This window comes from Choloepus didactylus, chromosome 18 (genome assembly GCF_015220235.1).
Source record: "Choloepus didactylus isolate mChoDid1 chromosome 18, mChoDid1.pri, whole genome shotgun sequence".
NCBI lineage: Eukaryota > Metazoa > Chordata > Mammalia > Pilosa > Megalonychidae > Choloepus > Choloepus didactylus.
Window position 1 is genome coordinate 8,945,842 of NC_051324.1, and position 19,113 is coordinate 8,964,954.

The following is a 19,113-nucleotide window of genomic DNA, read 5'->3' on the forward strand; positions in this document are numbered from 1 at the left end:
TGAATTCCTCATCACTTTCTCGCTCAAAAAAAAATACAGCAGCAGCCTGCAGGATGCACTTTACGTCAGCGCCCTGGAATGTGATTTGTTATTTGACAAATAAGTGATCACCGTTTATTAAACATCCCTCTTGATATTTCAACTACGATTAGCAGCAGGTTCCCTGATGTGACTAAGAAGCAACAGTTAAAGGGTAAAGAACAAAAGACTGTACTAAGTGGCGGCTTGAATGGTTTCCGGGAAAATGCAACGATTTACCCTCTGGAACAAGATGTCAGATTAGATGACTTACACACAAGGTCCATTCCGTAGCGTTTCTGATGAGAAGCACTGGAGAAAGAGTGTATGGCCAACTCCAGTGAAGCACCTCTGAAATTCACCTTTGACGACCACCTCAAGGATTCCCAACAAGACACATTTTCTTTGAGAAAGCAACAAAGTTCTTGTTGAACTACCCTATGTCAGGAATTCTACCCATGCTTTAATACCTTCTTTCACTTACTTCCCTCAATACCTTTTGAGCAGGAATTTATTCTCACTTTACAAAAAAGGAAACTGAGGCTGGGTTAAGAAATCTGCCCAAGATCTGGATTCAAACCCCAGTCTTGCCCCATGCTGCTTTCAATAAAATGATGATAAAGAATGTATATTCACCTTGCCTTATTCTTAGAGGATTAATAGCAAGGTTATCTGGGAAAAAAATCATGATGAAGGGCTGTGGGTTTCACAGTCACAGAAAAGAGGGTATGATAGGAAGCCAACAACTGGCAATTTATTCATAATAAAATTCAATACTTTAATTACACAGTGTATAAATTATCCTTGAACATATTTCAATTTTAATATAAAACTTAAAAATGTAAAATGCCTTCTACAAAGGAAAACAGAAAGTCATATATAAAATATTTTGACTAAAGAACAAAAACACAGAGGTGAGAAATCCAGCCCAGCCTTTGCGACGTCTGAACGGAGTCTTCATTAGAAGTGACGCCGAGGTTCCGGGAGGCCCCCAGTGCTTCACGAGGCGTACGGGTACTTCCATCTCAAGATGGCTCCGTCGGCGCTTACGCTAACGATGTACTGGTTTCCTGGACTGATCCGGATGCGTGTGATGTTGCCACTGTGTCCCACCCCAACATGAGTGACTTCACCCTCGTTATAATCCCAAACTTTGACCAGATGGTCATTTCCACCTGAAAAAGACAAACAGGTATGCAGCACTGCTGCAGTGTCCGGACAGCAAGAAACAGCCCTGATTTCAAACACCTGGATCATTTTCAACACATCTCCCATGTGCCCAACTTGGGGGGAAAATTATGTTTATAAAAACCCTTTTCTCTGATTATAAAAATCTACACTGGTTGAGTAAATTTGGGGAAAAAAAGAAAAGGAGGTGAAAACACTCTTAATCCCACCACCCAGAAATAACCACTAATAACATCTTAGTTTACTTCTCTCCTGTCTTCTAGCCCTAAGCTTATGAGTATAAACATACATTTGTGTATGTAATTGGGATCCCACTGTGTCTAATTTATATCTTGCGTTAAGTAAATGTGTTTATGAAACTTTACTTCATTTGGTGCATTTATTTGCTAGTGTCCTGAATGATCAAACAGCAAAGGAATTGGCAGAAAAGGAATTTGGTATTGTTCCAATAGGCATGTTTTGCGATAAATACCCGCTTGAAATGCTGATTTATTCAACTTTTTGTGGGGAGAAGGGGCATCACATCATTCAACAATAAAAGAGAATAAAAAGAATTGCATTTAAGACTTCAGAAGGAAATCAAATAGGAAGGTACTCGGGAAGAACCAGGCCATTTTAAGGGCCATTTCTGTCATCCGTGTCCACCAAGAAAAAAGCAAGCCCAGCCACGGAAGGCTTAACTTTGATTTGTATTCCTAAGGCTACTGTGCAAACATTTCATCTCACTGAAATGTGACTTCCGGATTTTTCTTTTCTGGCTAGGTCAGCTGCCCTGAATCCAGCCAAATCGCCCTTTAGACCATTTTGCAGTCTTTTCAAATTGCCTCCCTCCATGCTCCCACCTAAATACGCCAGGCTTGGCTTTCTTTTCTTATGCCGGGACTAACCTGTGACAAAGTGCACTCCTTCCACTGTGATATCCATACCATTTATTGACCCAGACAAGGAGCCGTCCAGCTCTCTGATGACTGACCCATCAAATACTTCCCAGTAAGCAATCTGAAATTCAGGAAAAGGGCATTAGGCAGGACTCAGCTTGGCAGCGTCATCTGCACACATCCTAATAAGGGATGGTTCTACTTTATATAGAAGGTAGCAAAAATACACCAAGGGATGACAGAAGGGCTGAAATTATAAATAGGCTGCAGCGGGGGCAGAAATCCATTTTAATAATTTTAGTATTGGCTTAAAACTTTACATTCTATTTAAAGAGATGTTGATATGCTGATACACCCAGATTGTGACAGAAAGCTCTTTTGATGAGACCAATCAGATGAGTCCACAGTAAACTGTTAAGGAGAGAGGAGAACAGCCACTGGGTCCACACTTCCAGCTTTTGTTCTGAGAGCCTCAGGCCTGCAGAAGGGGAAAGCATTTCCTTCCTTCTGCCTTGGGAATGAGCAGTGCAGCATTTCCGGGTCTTACAAAGGCACCTTCCCACTGTAGCTGGATCCAGCCTCTTCCTTATTCCACCCTCATTGCCAACTTTCTCTTCTGCCGCAAAGCAATGAAACTCAAGGGGGTAGGGCTTAAAGACAAACTGAGTTTGTTTGTCTTCCCAGGAAACTAGGCTGGGCCTGGAGAGAGGAGATGGTGGAGGGGAGGGAGATTTTTCTCCAACTGTATCGCTAATGTACTTTTTGAACTGTGAACCTTGTGAATGTACTACCTGTGCAAAAATGAAATGTCTTTCTAAGGAAGGATCACTTGACTGTGAAATGGGAGTGTGAAGTTGGATGTGCATATGTCCCATTTCACTTTGTTTTCTGTTGATGGAAACCTGCCGTTTTCCAGTCATTATGCCAGAAATCTGGATAGTTTTAAATCTATGCTATTCAAAACTATTTTTTGTTTTATAACATCTATTATTAAAAGAAAAACTTTTCATGCAAGTTAGGATCTCACAGCTTTATTGAACGATTCAGGAATCGGGCAGCATGCCTTTCAGAAAGTAGAAAGGAGCTCCACCCAGGAAGTGGAAAGGGGAAGCTCACAGAGGGCAAACTTGGAAGCAAGGAAGGAAATGTTCTGATTAGCTGATGCTAGGTTTCCATTTTACATAGGGGGGGTCTGAGAAAGTAGGGGACGGATACACGTTGAACAGTATGGCATGTTTGTCCACTCCGATAAGCTGGTTGATCACCAGGTATTGCTGATGTGCAGTTCTGTGGGGTGAATGTCCATTCTCTCAGAAAGCCCCTGCAGGTCAACTGTTTTTGTCTTCTAGAAAATCCTCTCTCAGAAAGGGGTCCCTCCCAGCAATGCCCAATGCTGACGGCCATTTTATTTTATATAACATTATTGATGCCGAGTGCATTAATAAAAAAGTTCTGTTTTCATGTTAAAAGCTAAAAGGAGTAGAAAAGCAACAAACTCACAGAATTTGTTGGGGCTTGACTTCCTGCCTTCACCACCAAGGGGCTCCGTCTTTGCAAGTGTCCTCGCCTGGGAGGCCCTGCCCTCAGATCCAAGCGTTGGTAGTTCCTTCTGTAACTCAAGTTCGGCTCAAATGCCGCCAGCTTAAGGAGGACTTCACCAGCCATCCTGGGTGAAGGGGCTTCCTTCCAGCCCTCCAGAATCACATAATCAGTTCAGTTTTCTTTTCAGCCCTTTCACCATCTCATATCATCATGTTCATTTATCGCTTATTGTCCATTCATTCATTCGTTATGTGTGTATTGTCTGAGCCCAACCCGTCCCACTCTATATTAATTAATTTAAAATTAAGCAAGCCAACTCCATGAGGCTGGGATCACCATTGTACCCCCAGCACTAAGAAAAGGGCTTGGTTTACAGATTTATGATTCCAATATTCTAGTGAAGTTTCTACCTTCTAAGAAGGGGAAACTTGTCTGTTTCTGGAATTCGAGTCTCATAAATTAAAACCAAGAACACGGCAAAGTTCATGCTAATTTAGAAATTTTATGAACCGTATGTCATCGCATTTACAGTGCCATGGTGATGGACACTGTGGTTGGGTGTTGCTTCCCAGTTCCAAGCAGGGGCTGAATTAGCCCACAAGCCAATCAGGGGGTTGAGCCGATTTGGGCTGATGAGACACAAAGAGACTGAGGTGGCTGGTCTTCTGAGACTGGAATCCTGGCAGACCGCATGTCCTCCATCAACATTCCATCAGCACCAGGCAAACTCCTGGCTTGGACCAGCAGAGTCTCTTGGATTTTTAGGACAAGGTGTCCTTGGGCAAAAGTTCCCCGGTCTCACTTGGCATCACGATCATCTGGGTGGGCAGCCTCAACAGGGAAAAGTTCCACCCCTAGATTCTACCGTGTTGGCAGTGGGGGGAGCAAGGGTAGAGATCTATGTTCAGAGGCACCTTTGGTATTTTCCCCACAATATTTTTATAGTTTCAAAACCATCCTTTTCTATAGTTGGTGGAAAAGTAGAAACAAAACAAAACAAAACACGTATTTTTCAATTATCTCAAAATCTGAGTTAGAGGGATCCAAATTCATTAATTGTCTGTGCAGGTGATTAGGCCGAGATCTGGCTGATCTGGTTTGGCTGGCAGGGTGGATGAGCCCCTAGCATCCACCACGTGCCCCTCTCCTGAAGCTTCTCGCTTGGGCAAATGGGAAAACTTCCCCCAGAGAGAAAGGCCAGTGTTCCTCCCAAGAGCAGAGCCTCCCCAGTTAAGGAGATTTAATGAATTAGAGTGATCAGAGAAGGTCTGCTGTCTGCCAATTTGAATGTAGTTCAAATGACACCTGGTTTGGGCACAGCAATTCGGTTCCTCGTAATAACAAAAACCATCATTTATTAAGTACCCACTATGTGTCAGGTCCCCTGCTATAAGCACCATATGTATGCAAGACTTCAATCCGCACAGCAATTCTATGAGGTCAGTGCTATTTCCATTTTACAGACGAGGAAACTTAAGGTTCCGAGAGCGTGCACTTCCAATGTGACACAGCTCCTTGGCAGCAGAACCACAACCTGAATGGGGGCGGCCTGCCTCTGCTATGCTCTTGTACCAGAAAGATCTTGACTCATGCTGGGTGGGAGCCCTTACCTTTCTGTCTGTTCCACTGGTGATGATCTGGAATTCTTCAGGGTGGTAGCAAACACACTGGAATAAGGTGTTGGCCAGGATCATCTGATTCCTCCTAAGACGCCTAAAAAAATAGATTCAGAGGCTGTGAAACCCGGCTTTCTCTTGCCCAGGAGATGCATTTACTATTCAAACTAGATTTGGTTACCAGCTTGGATGCTGGTTGGTTGATAAATCCCAAACAGCTAACGTTGCTCAGCGCAATAGCACCTGTGATTCTTCAAAATAGAAATCTGGTTACCCTCCCCGCCCCACTTCTGTTACTTCCCAAGTGCACCTGTCAGTGGCTGTCAGAAGAGGCTGGCAGGACCCATTTCCAAAGACAAAGCACAGAACTCAGTGGAAGTAGGGGAGGCTGAACCAGAGCCCACCTGTTGTCTCTATAGAGAGTTTTACCATCTTCTCAAGGGCTCCATTCCAAAGGGCAGGTGCCTACAAGCTGAGGGGCAAAGTGTGAGGAAGGGCTTTTGAGGAATGGAGATCACTGGGCTCCACCTCTAGGGATCTGGATTTATTAGGTTGGAAGAGGACCCCCCAGACCTGCATGTTTAACTGGAATCCCAGCTGATTTGTATGTGCGCAAGTCTGGGAACCACTGCTTTAGATACTATACCCAGAAATAAGTGAATATTGCTTGTTTTTCCATAGACCTAGGTGTGCTGGGTGGACATCTCACAGGCCAGGCTCAAAAAAAAAAAAAAAAATTGCACCTCTGCACAGGGCTTGGACAGGGGTCTGGTTTGAAAATAAAAGCACAGAGACAAAATGTTTATAGTCAGAAATTCCGAAAACTCCCTTGAAAATCCTTTGGATCACTTCTACGATTGAGTCTACGTGCTTTGGTCTAGTTGTCTTACATTTGGCATCCTTTGGGGGAAGCCCCTGGAAATGTGGCCAACTCAGGGGAAACAGCAAATTTATGTCACCTCCAACCCCACCACCCCCACCCCTTCCTCACCTGCTCATTCTGGGTTTGACCTGACTGGGCGGACTGACAAAGACGAACTACCTGTATAACTTACAATTTCCCTTTCTCCCTTGTTTTCCAGAACACTCGGAGTTGAATGTGTAAGTTAAGTCATGCGGTTTCACTGTGTGTCCCAAGAAAGCTACTTCTCTATTCATCCAGAAACTTCTAAGAGTCAGCTCCTCCTGGAAACTATGTCTTTGCCACCAGCATCTGTAAACCCTACCCATCAATGAACAGGGATGGAGAGGAATGGCTCCTGGTGACCAGCCTCTTCACTGTTGCCTTAAATAATAAGATTTCTACCTTTGTTGGAAACTTCTCTCGAGTTCCATAAAATGCTAGAACAGCTGGGTTTCATCCCGGGTAGCAATAGATTTGGGCGCTTCCTAAGTCTCCCTCCACCCTCTCATTGCAGACCACCTACACGAGGTCCCAAATGATGCAGGTTCCGTCTGTGCTGGCCGTGACACACTCCTCGTTGTTCTTCTTTACCCTGATGCAGGACACAGAGGACTTGTGCTCCTTCAGGGCCTCCTCCAGCTTCTGGGTCTGGCAGCCGATCTGCCACACCCTCACCTGAAAGCAGCAGAGCACAGGCTCTCAGTACACCCTTGGGACTTGTGCAAGGATAAAAGGAGATTCCAACCTCTGCTGAGCTTGAATTTTGTTTTGTTTTGTTTTTTGAATTCCTTGTTTTCATTTCCGTCTTTGGGCTGGGAATGCCAAGTTGAAGGGCAGGAATATTCACGGATAAGATGAGCTCATCTTCCATGGGACCCAGCAAAAATGCCACCAATTATCCACACCTGTCTCTACTTTCGGGCTGAGCTAGTTAACAGACATTCACTCCTGAAACCAATCGTGTGAGCTGCTGCTAAACCAAGGGAAATAAATTATTGACTCGTTTGTGCTGAGAGTTGCTCTTGAATTTCTGGTGCCATCGGGAAATTTCTTGGGTCCTCAGAGCCCTATTTAAGTTTTCACATCCACTGCTCGGTTTTACTCATTGAAGTCAATGGTTTTCAATTCCATCACACTCACCTTCTCTAACAGACATTTTCTAACACTTTTACTATCCTGAAATGACATTCATTGGTGATGCAACCTACATATATACGGAAAATTTCAAAAGAGTCAACATGATGCCCTAATTGTATTAGAAAGGATAAGTAAGAGGGGGGTTATTTATAATGTCCTTTAGTGAGAAAAGCTCTGGCACGCCTGCACTAGAAAACATAATAATGTAGTCAAATGCTTATGCCTTCTGATGAGTATGTTAGATTTCTGAAAAAAGAAGAGCAGAACCCATTCTGTCCAAGTACTGCAGGAAAATGAAAGAACAGCGGCCTGGGTGGACCCTAGACCATAAATTAATGTTAGCATAAATACTAGCCTAGACTTATTTGTAGCCGATAAGAGGAAAATAACCTGAAATGAAGAAAAATGTTCCAAGACACTGTCCACCTGTCCAGGTGAAGAAAAGGAGGGAGCACGTTGTTACGGATGAACTGGGCTCTATTCTTTTCTACGGTGCCCAAATAATTCCCTATGTTATGACATGGGATGAGTTAACGACTAAGTGTCAAAGATAACAAACCTCTTATCCTGAAACCCCACTGCACCAGGCAGCAGACATGCTCCATAGAGCTGCTATTCAAAGGACCTAAGGAATAAGGTGTGAAGGTGTGGCCCCAGGATGGGAGCCAGGGTCCTGGAGGCATATTTGCATGTGCAGGCATTAACCCTTTAGTTCTGGGATTGTATTTGAACAACTGTTGCATTCCTATCAGTGTATACCTGCTGGCCAGCAGCTCAGGACTCGAGTACTTGAAGACTAGTTAAGACCTGTCCTGGGGAATGGAAGGAGGTGCTGACTAGGCCATGTAAAAAGATGGCTGAGCCAGGGCCAAGAGCAATTATCGATGAGTGTGTGGGTGTGATTTCCTCCTGTAGCTTTCATCAGCCCAGCACCCAGAGGGCAGAGAGGGTCTGGCCCAAGCCGTGTGTAGGTATCAGAAAGGCAGACACCCTAGAAGGATGCCGGAGTGTGTCCATGAGAGCAAGGCTGAAGTGATAAGGGAAGGAAGTAAATCCACAAGGGCAGTGGTGGGCAGAGAGCAGGGGAGGTGGTCTAGGTCTAGCCATGTGCCCATGTAGCACCCGAAATGGGGCTAGTCCAGACTGCGATGTGCTGATGTAAAACAGACACCAGATTTTGAAGACTTGGTACCAAATGAGGAATGTGAACCATCTCATTAATAGGAGTATTGTATTCACTTTGCACACGAGAAAACTGAAGCACAGAGAGGTTTAATAATGTGCCCAAGGTCACACAGATGGAAAGTGGTGGAACTGAAATTTGTGCCCAAAGCACCATGAGTCCAGAACCCAGCCTCTCAGCCCCTGAACTCTGCTAAAAGCTCAAGATGTTTCCTTTTCCCTGATAAGTTCTTCCTACCACAGCCCGGAGAAAAGGAAAAAGAAAATGCTTTTAGGCTAAGAAAAATCAGACAGGCTGACAGAACTCCTAGGCAGAGAAAGGGAAGATTTTGGCATAAGAAAAAAGAAAGCTGAGGAACAGGGGAAGGGAGAAGGGTGATCAACGTGTGGGTGAAAGGTGTTTTCGGCTCCTTGAAAGGATAGAAGGAAATAAAATTAATGGTCAAAATGTCTGGTTGTATTAAAGAGTTAGTTGTAAAAATATCACGTGCCTCAAAAGACAAAATAAAGGCAATTTCTAGAACTATGGTCCTTGGGAAACGAACAATTATTCCCAAACTGTCAAAATACCAACTCGGGGATGTGACACTAATTTATGATGCATTTCAACGTTTCAGCAACATCATAATTTGGTCCTGCCTGAATCCTAGCACAGGTAAAATCGAATGGACAGCCTCCCATGAGGCAGCTGTTCTGCATCGAGGGCTGTTTTTCAAAGACTGTTTTTAAGGACATTTACCTCCCCTTCCCCGCCACCACTGATGATCCTCTTGCAGTCGCTGGTGGTGGCGATGGCTGTCACCCCGATCCTGTGGGCACTGCTGATGACGTACATCAAGCGGCCCGTCTCTGGGGCGAAGGCTCGGATGCGACCGTCGTTCCAGGCTGGCAGGAAAGGGAAACCAGAGGCAGCACAATCAGTATCCTCGCCCTCCCTCCACCCAGACCGCTGCCCCCTAAGTCATGGATGAGAGTCGGGATAGAGAAGAGAGGCCACCCCCACCAACTGCCAGTAATCATTCCACCCTTTCCTGTGACTCCCCAAATGGTCACACCTGGCTAGTTTGTCTCGGTGGCACCTGTCTCCAGGTGTATCCCACCCCAGGTGAGGAAGGGTGGAGAGGGAAAGAGGTAAAGAAGCCAGCTCCCACCTCTCCCGTCAGCTGTCATCTTGGACATTCAATTCTCTAGTTGCTATCAGCCCCGGGTTGTATGATTTCACATTTCCAAATAAGTGTTGGCCTCCCCACCCCCCGCCTTTAAATCTGATGCTCCTTCTCCCGCCCCCACCATCTTCCCCATCTCAATAGAAGTTGCCACCGTCCATCCAGGAGCACAAGCCAAGAATCTCAGTCATTCTTAATTCCTCTAGATTCCACCCCACACATACACACGCACGCACAATCCACCAGCAAGTCCCGTCAGCTCTACCTTTGAAAAGCATACAGATTTTGACAATTTCTCAGCCCCTCCACTGTGACCCCCCCTTGTCCAAGCCACCACCGTCTCTCTCCTGGTTTATCATAACAGTTTCCTCTCTGGGCTTCTACTATTGCCCCCACTAAAATCAGTTATCTCCATGGGCGCCGGTGTGAACTTTATAAAACCATGTCACCTCCCTGGTCAGTAACTTCCAAAAGCTTTCCCCACTGCATCAGAATTAAAAACCCAAACTCCTTTATCCTACAGGGTAACTAGTATCTGCCCCCTACCTACCTCTTCAACCTCCTCTGTGACCATGGTCCCTGACCCTGCCTCCCCCAAACCTTCCCCCCACTAAGCTCCAGACACACTGGTCCTCTCTCTGGTCTTCAAATAACGCCTGGCAATTTCCCACTTTGGGGCCTTGGCACCTGGTGTTCCCTCTGCCCAGAACACTTGTCCCCTGTCTTCCCACGGCTGGCCAGCTCTTTCGCATCATTTAGGTCTCAGCTCTACTGTCACCTCTTGACCATGTTCAGTAGGATGCTTGAGGTAGATCTCATTTCATCAAAGAGTTGAAGGAAGCAAGGGTCAGGGGGGGTTTCTGGGAGAACATTCCAGAAAGATGGGACAGTAGTAGAACCCAGGCCCCATGCCCTGTTTTTGAGAAACAGCAGAGACACAAGCGTGGCTGGTGGAGGTGAGTAGTAACCGAGAAAGCCAGAGGTAAGAAGGTGGAGGTGAGGGACGGGGAGAAGGTCATGCAGAGCCTTATAGGCCGTTGCAGGGTCTTTGTCTGCTACTCTTGGAGAGTAAAAGACTTTTGAGCCCCAGAACTGGCATGATCTAACTCAGATTTTAAAAAGAGATTTCTGGCTGCTGTGTTGAGAACAGACTGGGGGAGGGAGGTGATGGGCAAAGACAGAAGCAGGGAGATGAGGCAGGAAGCTGCTAGAATAATCTAGGAGAGAGCTGAGGGTTGCCAGGACCAGGATGGAGGTGATGAGAAGTGATGGAATTCTGTGACATTAGAGCCATTAGAAGCATACAGATGGGGGGTGTAAGAGAAGAGGAAGCAAGGAAGACTCCCCGATTTCTGACCTGAGGGTTTGTTAGGTCTGAGTGTAAGGAAACAAGAGCTCCTGGATGTGAAGACAAGCCTGAGAGAGAAACCAACATGGAGGACACAGAGTCAAGGAAAGAGGCAATGAGATGGGTTCCTGATGTCATTGTTTTAATAGCTGCACCCAAAGATCCACCCTCTAAACTTTTCGTTCATGTGAACCAGTAAATTTACTTTTTTGACCACTGAGGAATTTGTATATGGATTAGACAAGACAATAGTAAGAAATTCTTACTTTATAGAAAAAAATGTTATTTGTAGAGATGCAAACTGAAGTATTTAGAAGTGGACTATCAAGGTGCCTATAATGTATGTTAAAACACTTTAGCAGAAAAAGTACTAAATTGAGTTAAAAACAAGAAAATTCCCTTTGGAGCTGGGTTTTTAGACTCTTGTACAACAAAAGGGTTCTAATATAAAAGCCCTGTCCTTGGTAAGCCCTCAAATCCAGTCTGTAATTGAATCACTAAAGGTCTCTGGCATAGAGAAAGATATATATATATATAGTCTATCCACAGCAATTTGGGAGAAGAGAAAATGCTGTGTGGTTCTTTCTAGCTCAGAAAATCTCCCAGCCAGAGGGGAGCTCAAAGGAGAAGCTAGATTAGAAGGCAGGAAGGACGGGCAGCGGGAGGGTGGCCCCGGTTACCCCCACATGGAGGCTGGTGTAGAATGAGAGCAGTGAGAATCAAAGCCACAGCCAGAGCCCACGTCCAAACCCTGGCGTGCGCGTCACCTGAGATGATGCTCTTGCCGTCCCTCATGAAATCGATGCCGTGGCAGGTCATGTTGGGCACCGTGATCCGCAGCAGCTCCCTGTTGGATGATGTGTGCCACACTCGGATGTCTCTCTTGGCACAGGTGGCAAACAGCTCAGCGGTGCCACTGCGAAGAGGCCGTTGAGAGAATTAGAGATGCAGTCGTAAAAGACGTGCAGTGTTTCTCTGGTGCCTATTTGACACTGAAATGTGATTTGCAAGGATGTAGGAAGGATGGCTTTTAGATGACGCTGGTTGATGACCTTATAGATTTCTTGGGGAAAATAGCATTTGATGCCCTCTGTGCTTGTTTGGATGTATTATGTCCCCCAAATGATTTTTGAAGCAATCTTGTGGGGGCAGAGGTATTAGTGTTGATTAGGTTGGAATCTTTGGATTAGTTTGTTTCCATGGAGATATGACCTACCCAACTGTGGGTAATACCTTTGATTAGATTATTTCCATGGAGGTGTGGCCCCGCCCAGTCAGTGTGGGTCTTCATTAAATCATTGGAGTCCTGTAAGTGCTCAGACAGAAGGAGCAGCTGCAGCTTAGAGAGACATTTTGGAGACAACCATTGAAAGCAGACTTTTGCTGATGATAGCCCAGAGTTTGTTCTAGAGAAGCTAAGAGAGGACAAAATGCCCCAAGAGCAACATTTTGAGAAATGCACAGGAGCTGAGAGAGGAGCTGGAACACAACCTGGGATTAGCAGACACCAGCCACGTGCCTTCCCAGCTAACAGAGGTTTTCCAGACGCCATTGGCCTTCCTTTGATGAAGGTATACTTGTGTTGATGCCTTAATTTGGACATTTTCATGGCCTTCAAGCTGTAAATTTGTAACCAAATAAACCCCCTTTCTAAAAGCCAATCCATTTCTGGTATTTTGCATAACAGCAGCACTGACAAACCAGAACACCCTTGAACCAGAAAACATCAATTTAAGTGTCTCAGTGTCTTGTCAGACTGGAGGACAGAAAGTAACATCTCTTAAGATGACCACATCTGTGGACTATTCGTAGTAAAGAGGCTCAGCAAACCCTTTGCTGCAAAGTAGACCATCTTATTAAAATTTCAAAGAAGAAAATGACAAGGGTGCCAGAATTTATGTCCGCAAGACAACCCAAAACACTTCTTTGTTCAGTTAGGAGAAAATGTGAGATTGTGGACAAGGAGGAGAATCCCAGGGTAATTGCTCTGTCAGATATTTTTCTTTTTTAAAGGTCAACATGTAAATAGAATGTAAAGTGCCAATATGTCAAAAGATCACAGGTTATTCTGGTTTGGTTAAGTAAAAGGTATGATAAAAGGCTAAAACAAAGACCCTCTGCTTCCTAACTATAAATTTCTAGCTAGTCTCTGGCGAGGCTACAGACTGATGCTAAATTTTAGATGTAAGAACTTCTCAAGCAATTTTTACATTTCAGAATAAGCACCTCATTCATAAAAATAAAGAGTTCCTCTTATCTTAAGGCTTACTCGCTTTGAAATTAATAGAAAAACAAGTGGATCCTTTTCATACATTTACTTTTGGGGCTCAGAGTTAAAACTGTGATGCCAGGATAGTGACTTAGAAAGAGAAAGCTTAGGGCGGACGGCAGCTGGGATGGAAGTCCTTGCCAGGTGGCCCTGATGAATTGAGGTCAAATCAGGACAACATGAGAACATTAATATTTATTTTAAATGAGGAATACTTTATATCGGACACTGCCTTTTGTGAGTGAACTCCTCCTTTGGGAAACATGAGCTCTTAGAGAGGTATACAGACTACTCATGAAAACCAAATATCACCTAGGGGAATGCCTCTGGGGCACTCTCCAAATTCTCTCCACCCTTGGAGGACAGACTACGTCCTCAGGAGTCAGCCCTTGCCCAGAAATGAGCCATTTGAGTTGTAGACAGTCCTCAGTCTAGGATCTGAGAGGTTAAGTTCATTAGATCTTGAAGACATCTTATGCCCACTGCCATCGTATCTGCCAAAGCTGGGAGAACCGAGAGGTACAAACAAATGACTCAAAGGAAGTTTGAAAGAAGGTGCCACGAAGCTTATTCCAAACAGTATTGGGAAAAACTTAGAAAGGTCTTGCCAGCCTAATCATCCTTTCCATGGAGGGTTTCTTAGAAAAGTCAACACTCCAAAGAAGTCCAAATTAGAACTGGAAAAACCATTTGGTGAAGGCAATAGAAAATCTATTAAAATAATTCAATATTAGAAAAAATTATGTTAATAGATGTTGAAATTGCATTAATAAAATTAGCTTCCATTGTTCATGCATCAAATCTCCACATTTTTATTGTTTTTATGGGCAAAAATATTTTCCTCTTCTACTTACAATGGGAAGACAATGTCCTGGACAGCTTCAAAGTGACAAGTGGCAATGAGAGTCTCTTTGAAGTCTGTGAAGCTGATGCAATAAATGTGTGATTCTTCTGTTCCGACAAAAAACTGGTGTCCCTCGCCTCGAAGTGTGATGGAACTGATGCCACCTTGTAACTGAATTTTCCTTTAAAGAGAAGCAAAAGGTACATCAGATTCACTCAATCACTGGGTATTTATTAACCATCTAAAACATTACAGAGGATGCAAACCACGCACATAACCTGGGTTACAGCCTCAAGGAGGTGACACAGTTGGAGAGGCAGGAATTGCTCACAGTATTGTGCATCCCGTGGTCAGCCAAGGGAGAGGTTGGCATGGGTTAAAACAATAAGGGAGGTTTCATTGGGGAGATACGATCTGAAATGGGTTGTGCAACGCAGATATGATCTGGATGGAGAGAAAATTCCAGACCTATGCCATGCTCTTGGGCACGAATGGCCATGGAAATTACACACTCTTTTAATTCCATTTCTGGGAAATAATCCTGATATAAGGGGAAAAACTTTTATGTCAACGGATGTCATTATAACCATATTTAAAATGGCAAAAGGTTTGGAAAGACACCATACATCCAGTCATAATGGAATGGTGAAATGAGCTATGGGGCACCAATATCATAGGGGATTTGCTTAGCCATTAAAATGTTGAAACTATTCTGTTGTGTTTTGAAAATGTTGTGATGCTTGCATTAAGTGAAAAGTCAGAATACAAAATTTTACATGTGAAGAACAACTATTTTTAAATTTATATAAATAGCAAAGACAAGGAGAAATAACAAAATGTTAATAGTGGTTGTCTTTGCCAGAACTCTCAGGAATTATTTTCTCTTCTTCCGCATGTCAGATCTCCCTTTTCTACAAACCCCAAATGTTTAACAAGCCTGAACTTAGGAAAAATATTTTATTTATTTATTTAGTCATTCATTCATTCATTCATTCATTCATTCATTTAAATGAGGCCCTAAGAATCTAACCTTGCTCTGCAACCAATTTGGTCCTGACAATAAGAATTCAGTGGGGGCTCTTGCGCAAGGCACTAACATGAGAAATGCAGTGTTTTAGAAAGATTCATTTGTGATTGGGACATAACAGTTAACAAAGAAAGGGCATTTAAGGCAAGGGCGTTAATAAAATAGGCCACGAGTCATTTCCCAGCTCCTTCACTAACTAGAGCTCTTTGACTCTGGACAAGTTGCTAGAAATCCCTGGGCCTCAGTTTATTCGACCACAGAATAATTCCTCCCATCCCGGGTTATAGTGAAGATTAGCGACAACAGTGGCAAAGTACACTAGCCCATCATGGGGAGCCAAGCAATACCGGCTATTGGCATCGGGGATCCCCAGAAGACAAGATGAGGGCCAGGGCTAAAGAGGGAAAGCCAGAGATGGCAGAACTTCAGCAGTCTCTTTTGATCCCCCTACTTCCCTTTCTAGTCTCCACGACTTCTCATGTGAGCTACTGCTTTATCAATCTCCTATAATCCAAGGAGGCAGAAATCACTGCATCCAGTTTGAGTTTATGCTATCAAACAGGGTTACTTTGAAGACATTACTAGCACATCTATAGGCCGAGCCTTGCAATAATTGCTTTGAGTTTAATTATCTTCATCACAATAAAAACATTTGCATATAAAAAATAAGAGGTTAAGCAATGAAGGGATTAATTTACTATATTCACTTCACATATCCAATCTACCCAACATTGTTCTTGAGTCCCCCCAACCCCATTCAGCCTCATACAAGACTGAATCAAAATATGTTCTCAGTAAGACCTACCCTGATCACTGAATTTAAAATTGTAACCTGCTCCCCTAGCCCCTTCAATTACTTACTCCGATGACCCCCATTATACTTATCACCCTTTAATACTATGTACTTTTCTTGTTTATTTTGCTTGCTGTTGATTGTCTCTTCCCTGCTGCTAAAATGGAAGCTCCAAGAGGGCAGAGATTTTATTTGATTGCTTGTTTTATTCATTGACATACGCCAAGTACCTAGAATAGTGCCTGGTACCTAGTGACTACCAGGCTTAACACGTTTGTTTGGATGAAGACAACCGATGCTCGATTCTACGGTGCATGTGCAACGACTCCTGCTCCTTTAGAGCTAGTAGAGGCCATATGGAGCTTGTCCAGGAAAAGCCGGCTTTTGTCAAAGCCGAGTTCAAGTTCTGCCTCTGTGCCTCTCCAGCCTAACAAGATCACCCACTTCTCTGACCCTCTCTACAACATCCATGATGTATTTACTTTACCTGGACCATGAGGCTTGTGCTTTTATCCTGTCTTCTTCTGTAGTGACTTTTTCATGTGTATATACCTTATCTCCAAACCAGACCAAAAGTTCTGGCAGAGCAAAGACCATATCTTATTCTCTTTATCTTTCTATAATAGCATCTAGCACATTGGTTTGGATGGATAAGGGACTCAATAAATATTTGTTGATGACAATGTATATGGCTTTATTTCATTCCATTTTAATTAGATAAGCCATGAACAGCATATTTCATGTATCCGGCACACAGAGATCACTGGTAAATATTGGCTATCTGCATTAGGATTTGTTTTCAAGTGCATGATCCACAGTGCCAGGCACATAATAGATAACCAATAAATTTCACTGAATAAACCATTTTTGAAAAGTTTGAAAGTTGGTGTTATTTGTTGGATAAGCTTAAAACAGCATGTTTCCTTTGTTGTGTCGTATGTTTGCTAAATAATGATGGGTGCATTTATTAAAAGGACAGAGTCTTCTTTGGGTAATAATGGACTATTCTGGCTTGATTCAACATAAGCTGTTGTCTTTTCATTGGCAAAGAAGCCACCATCTCTTGTGGTTCCAATTACTCATCTTAACAGCAAGCTGAAACTGTTTTGTCAAATATTGCTTTGCCCATATCGCTTAGTTGCTGGCTTTAAGCAAACCTCACTCTGGTGGGTCTCTCCCCACCCCAACCCTGTGGAGCCCGGAACTTACTTAATGGGTTTGTAGTTGGGACTTTTACAAAAGAACAGCAAGCCGGCTCCGGAGCCCACCAACAAACCCTCCATCTTCAGGCACTTGATGGCCGACACTCCCTAGGAGGAGAAACAGCAGTGAGAGAAAGGCCAAAGGTGTCAGCGTTTTAAGAATCAATGAAAGACCTGACCAGTGAGCCTGGCCAAGGTCGTGTCAATGCTGTCACACGTTGCTAGGGTGGAGGTCAGAAGATATTGTCCCTGACGCACCCCAGGCTCTGCACAAGGGCTCAATATCAACATGCACCCATATGTCCAAAATAGCTCTCCTGGTTCTGCAAAAAGCAAACATGCTTCACCATCCTCCCTTCCTAAAACCACCTGTGTATTTTGAACATATTAAAAAAACTAAATACTTTTATATTCCCCAGATTTTAATTCTTATAATGTAAAGAGACCATCCTGGATGTCCAAAGGAAGACTCATTGTGTGGTGACTGTATTTTTTTTAATTAAAGCATGTAATGCATCATCTTACCAAAGCAGTCTTCAAAGTTTGGGAATGTGTGATAGCCATTTTATAGTATCCACTATGAAGTTCTAATTTTAAAATGTGCATGACAAATACTTGATTTTAAAACATTCAATAACAACATAGCTCGTGACTTCATAGGTTTGTGTCTCAATGAAGTTTGAATACAATAAAACAAATAACGTCCTCTCAAGTTACTTTAAACTAAGCTCTGCCTGGTTGGGCTCAAAAGACATTGAATGATGTTTGAGAAGAGAAAGTAAGGCTCAATTCCAAAATTGTTACAGCAGGACGATGGCATGAGCACGTGGCTCGTGGAGGAGGGAACCCTGGAATGAATATTCTTGGCATTTGTTCAGGGACTTGGGGAAGTAGGGAACGAAATGATCAACAGTTGCATAGTGTGTTTTCTAAATAAACTTTTTTGAAACTGTTGCATAGTGTGATTTCTAAATGAACTTTTTTGAAACTATCGATGATAGTGTTTAAGCACACAGGTTCTGGAGTCTGCCTGGGTTCAAATTTCAGCTTACTATTTGTTTGCCATGTACGTGCCTCAGTTTACGCCTGCATAAAACGGGGATGAAAACATGCCTTGCACCATGTTTGATGCATAATAATCAGCATTTATTGAGCATGTGCTGTTTTAAATATCATCATTGCCATCAGCATCATCATTTTTATCTTAATGCTGGGTCCCTAAGAGGTCCACTTGAAACCATTCCAATTCCTTACCTTTCTACCCATAGAGCAAACATCTAAGTCGAGTTCTAAAACAATGAACTACTCAAGATCACCTGGTATTCAAACCAAAGGTCTTCAGTGGTGCCTCTTACCTCTTTGTCCCTCAAGAATTATTTTCTTTCTACCCATGTAGAGGGTGTCTTGGAACCACTGCTTTGTGGAATCTACCATCTGACCTGAATGGTTAGGAATTAAAGCATCCATAGGAGACCTAAGTGCCAGAGCTTTGAGGGACACTAAGATAGCCACCCACCGTTTCTGGAGAGGCACGTACTTAGGTCCCCAGCACATGGAAATCAGCAGCATCCAGACCAGAAGTTTCCAAATTGTGTTTCATAGAGCCCTTTGGAGGTATCTCAGGAATTGGAACTAGCAGGGCTTTAAGCCTTGTCTTCCTTTAACCTGCTCTGCTTTGCTCTTATCTGTTTATTACATTGGAATCCCTCTTCTAAAAATTGAAAAACACTGATCTAGACTGCACCTTGTCCTCCTATGGAGGGCATGCTTACAGATCCCCTTAGAAGCTTGAATATGAAATGACTATGTGATTAAGAAAACTCTGAAAATTTTCCAGAAACATGGTACACTATTTCAAAGCTTTTTGGGAATATTTGCTGAATGGAAAATTATCTAAGCTTAGTTAGAACCATCTGTTCCATTATCAGAAATAAGACAGGCAGGTGCAGAACTTAGCACAAGCATTCAAATTCAAAGTTCAGTGGAAACAGCCCTTGTA

General features: G+C 43.5%; 1 protein-coding gene across 2 annotated transcripts in view; it reads right to left on the reverse strand.

Annotated features, from left to right (window-relative positions):
• Positions 1-788: 788 nt before the first annotated feature.
• CFAP52 (cilia and flagella associated protein 52) overlaps positions 789-19,113 on the reverse strand; it is a 43,338-nt gene continuing 25,013 nt past the window's right edge. For both annotated transcript variants that reach the window (XM_037809634.1, XM_037809635.1), the window contains 8 exons: positions 17,122-17,222; positions 14,103-14,273; positions 11,747-11,895; positions 9,205-9,350; positions 6,670-6,821; positions 5,237-5,339; positions 2,094-2,205; positions 789-1,193 (listed from right to left, as the gene is read on the reverse strand). In XM_037809634.1, coding sequence (XP_037665562.1) covers positions 1,018-1,193; positions 2,094-2,205; positions 5,237-5,339; positions 6,670-6,821; positions 9,205-9,350; positions 11,747-11,895; positions 14,103-14,273; positions 17,122-17,222 — 1,110 coding nt within the window. In that variant the 3' untranslated portion in view covers positions 789-1,017. The remainder of the gene's footprint in view (positions 1,194-2,093; positions 2,206-5,236; positions 5,340-6,669; positions 6,822-9,204; positions 9,351-11,746; positions 11,896-14,102; positions 14,274-17,121; positions 17,223-19,113) is intronic.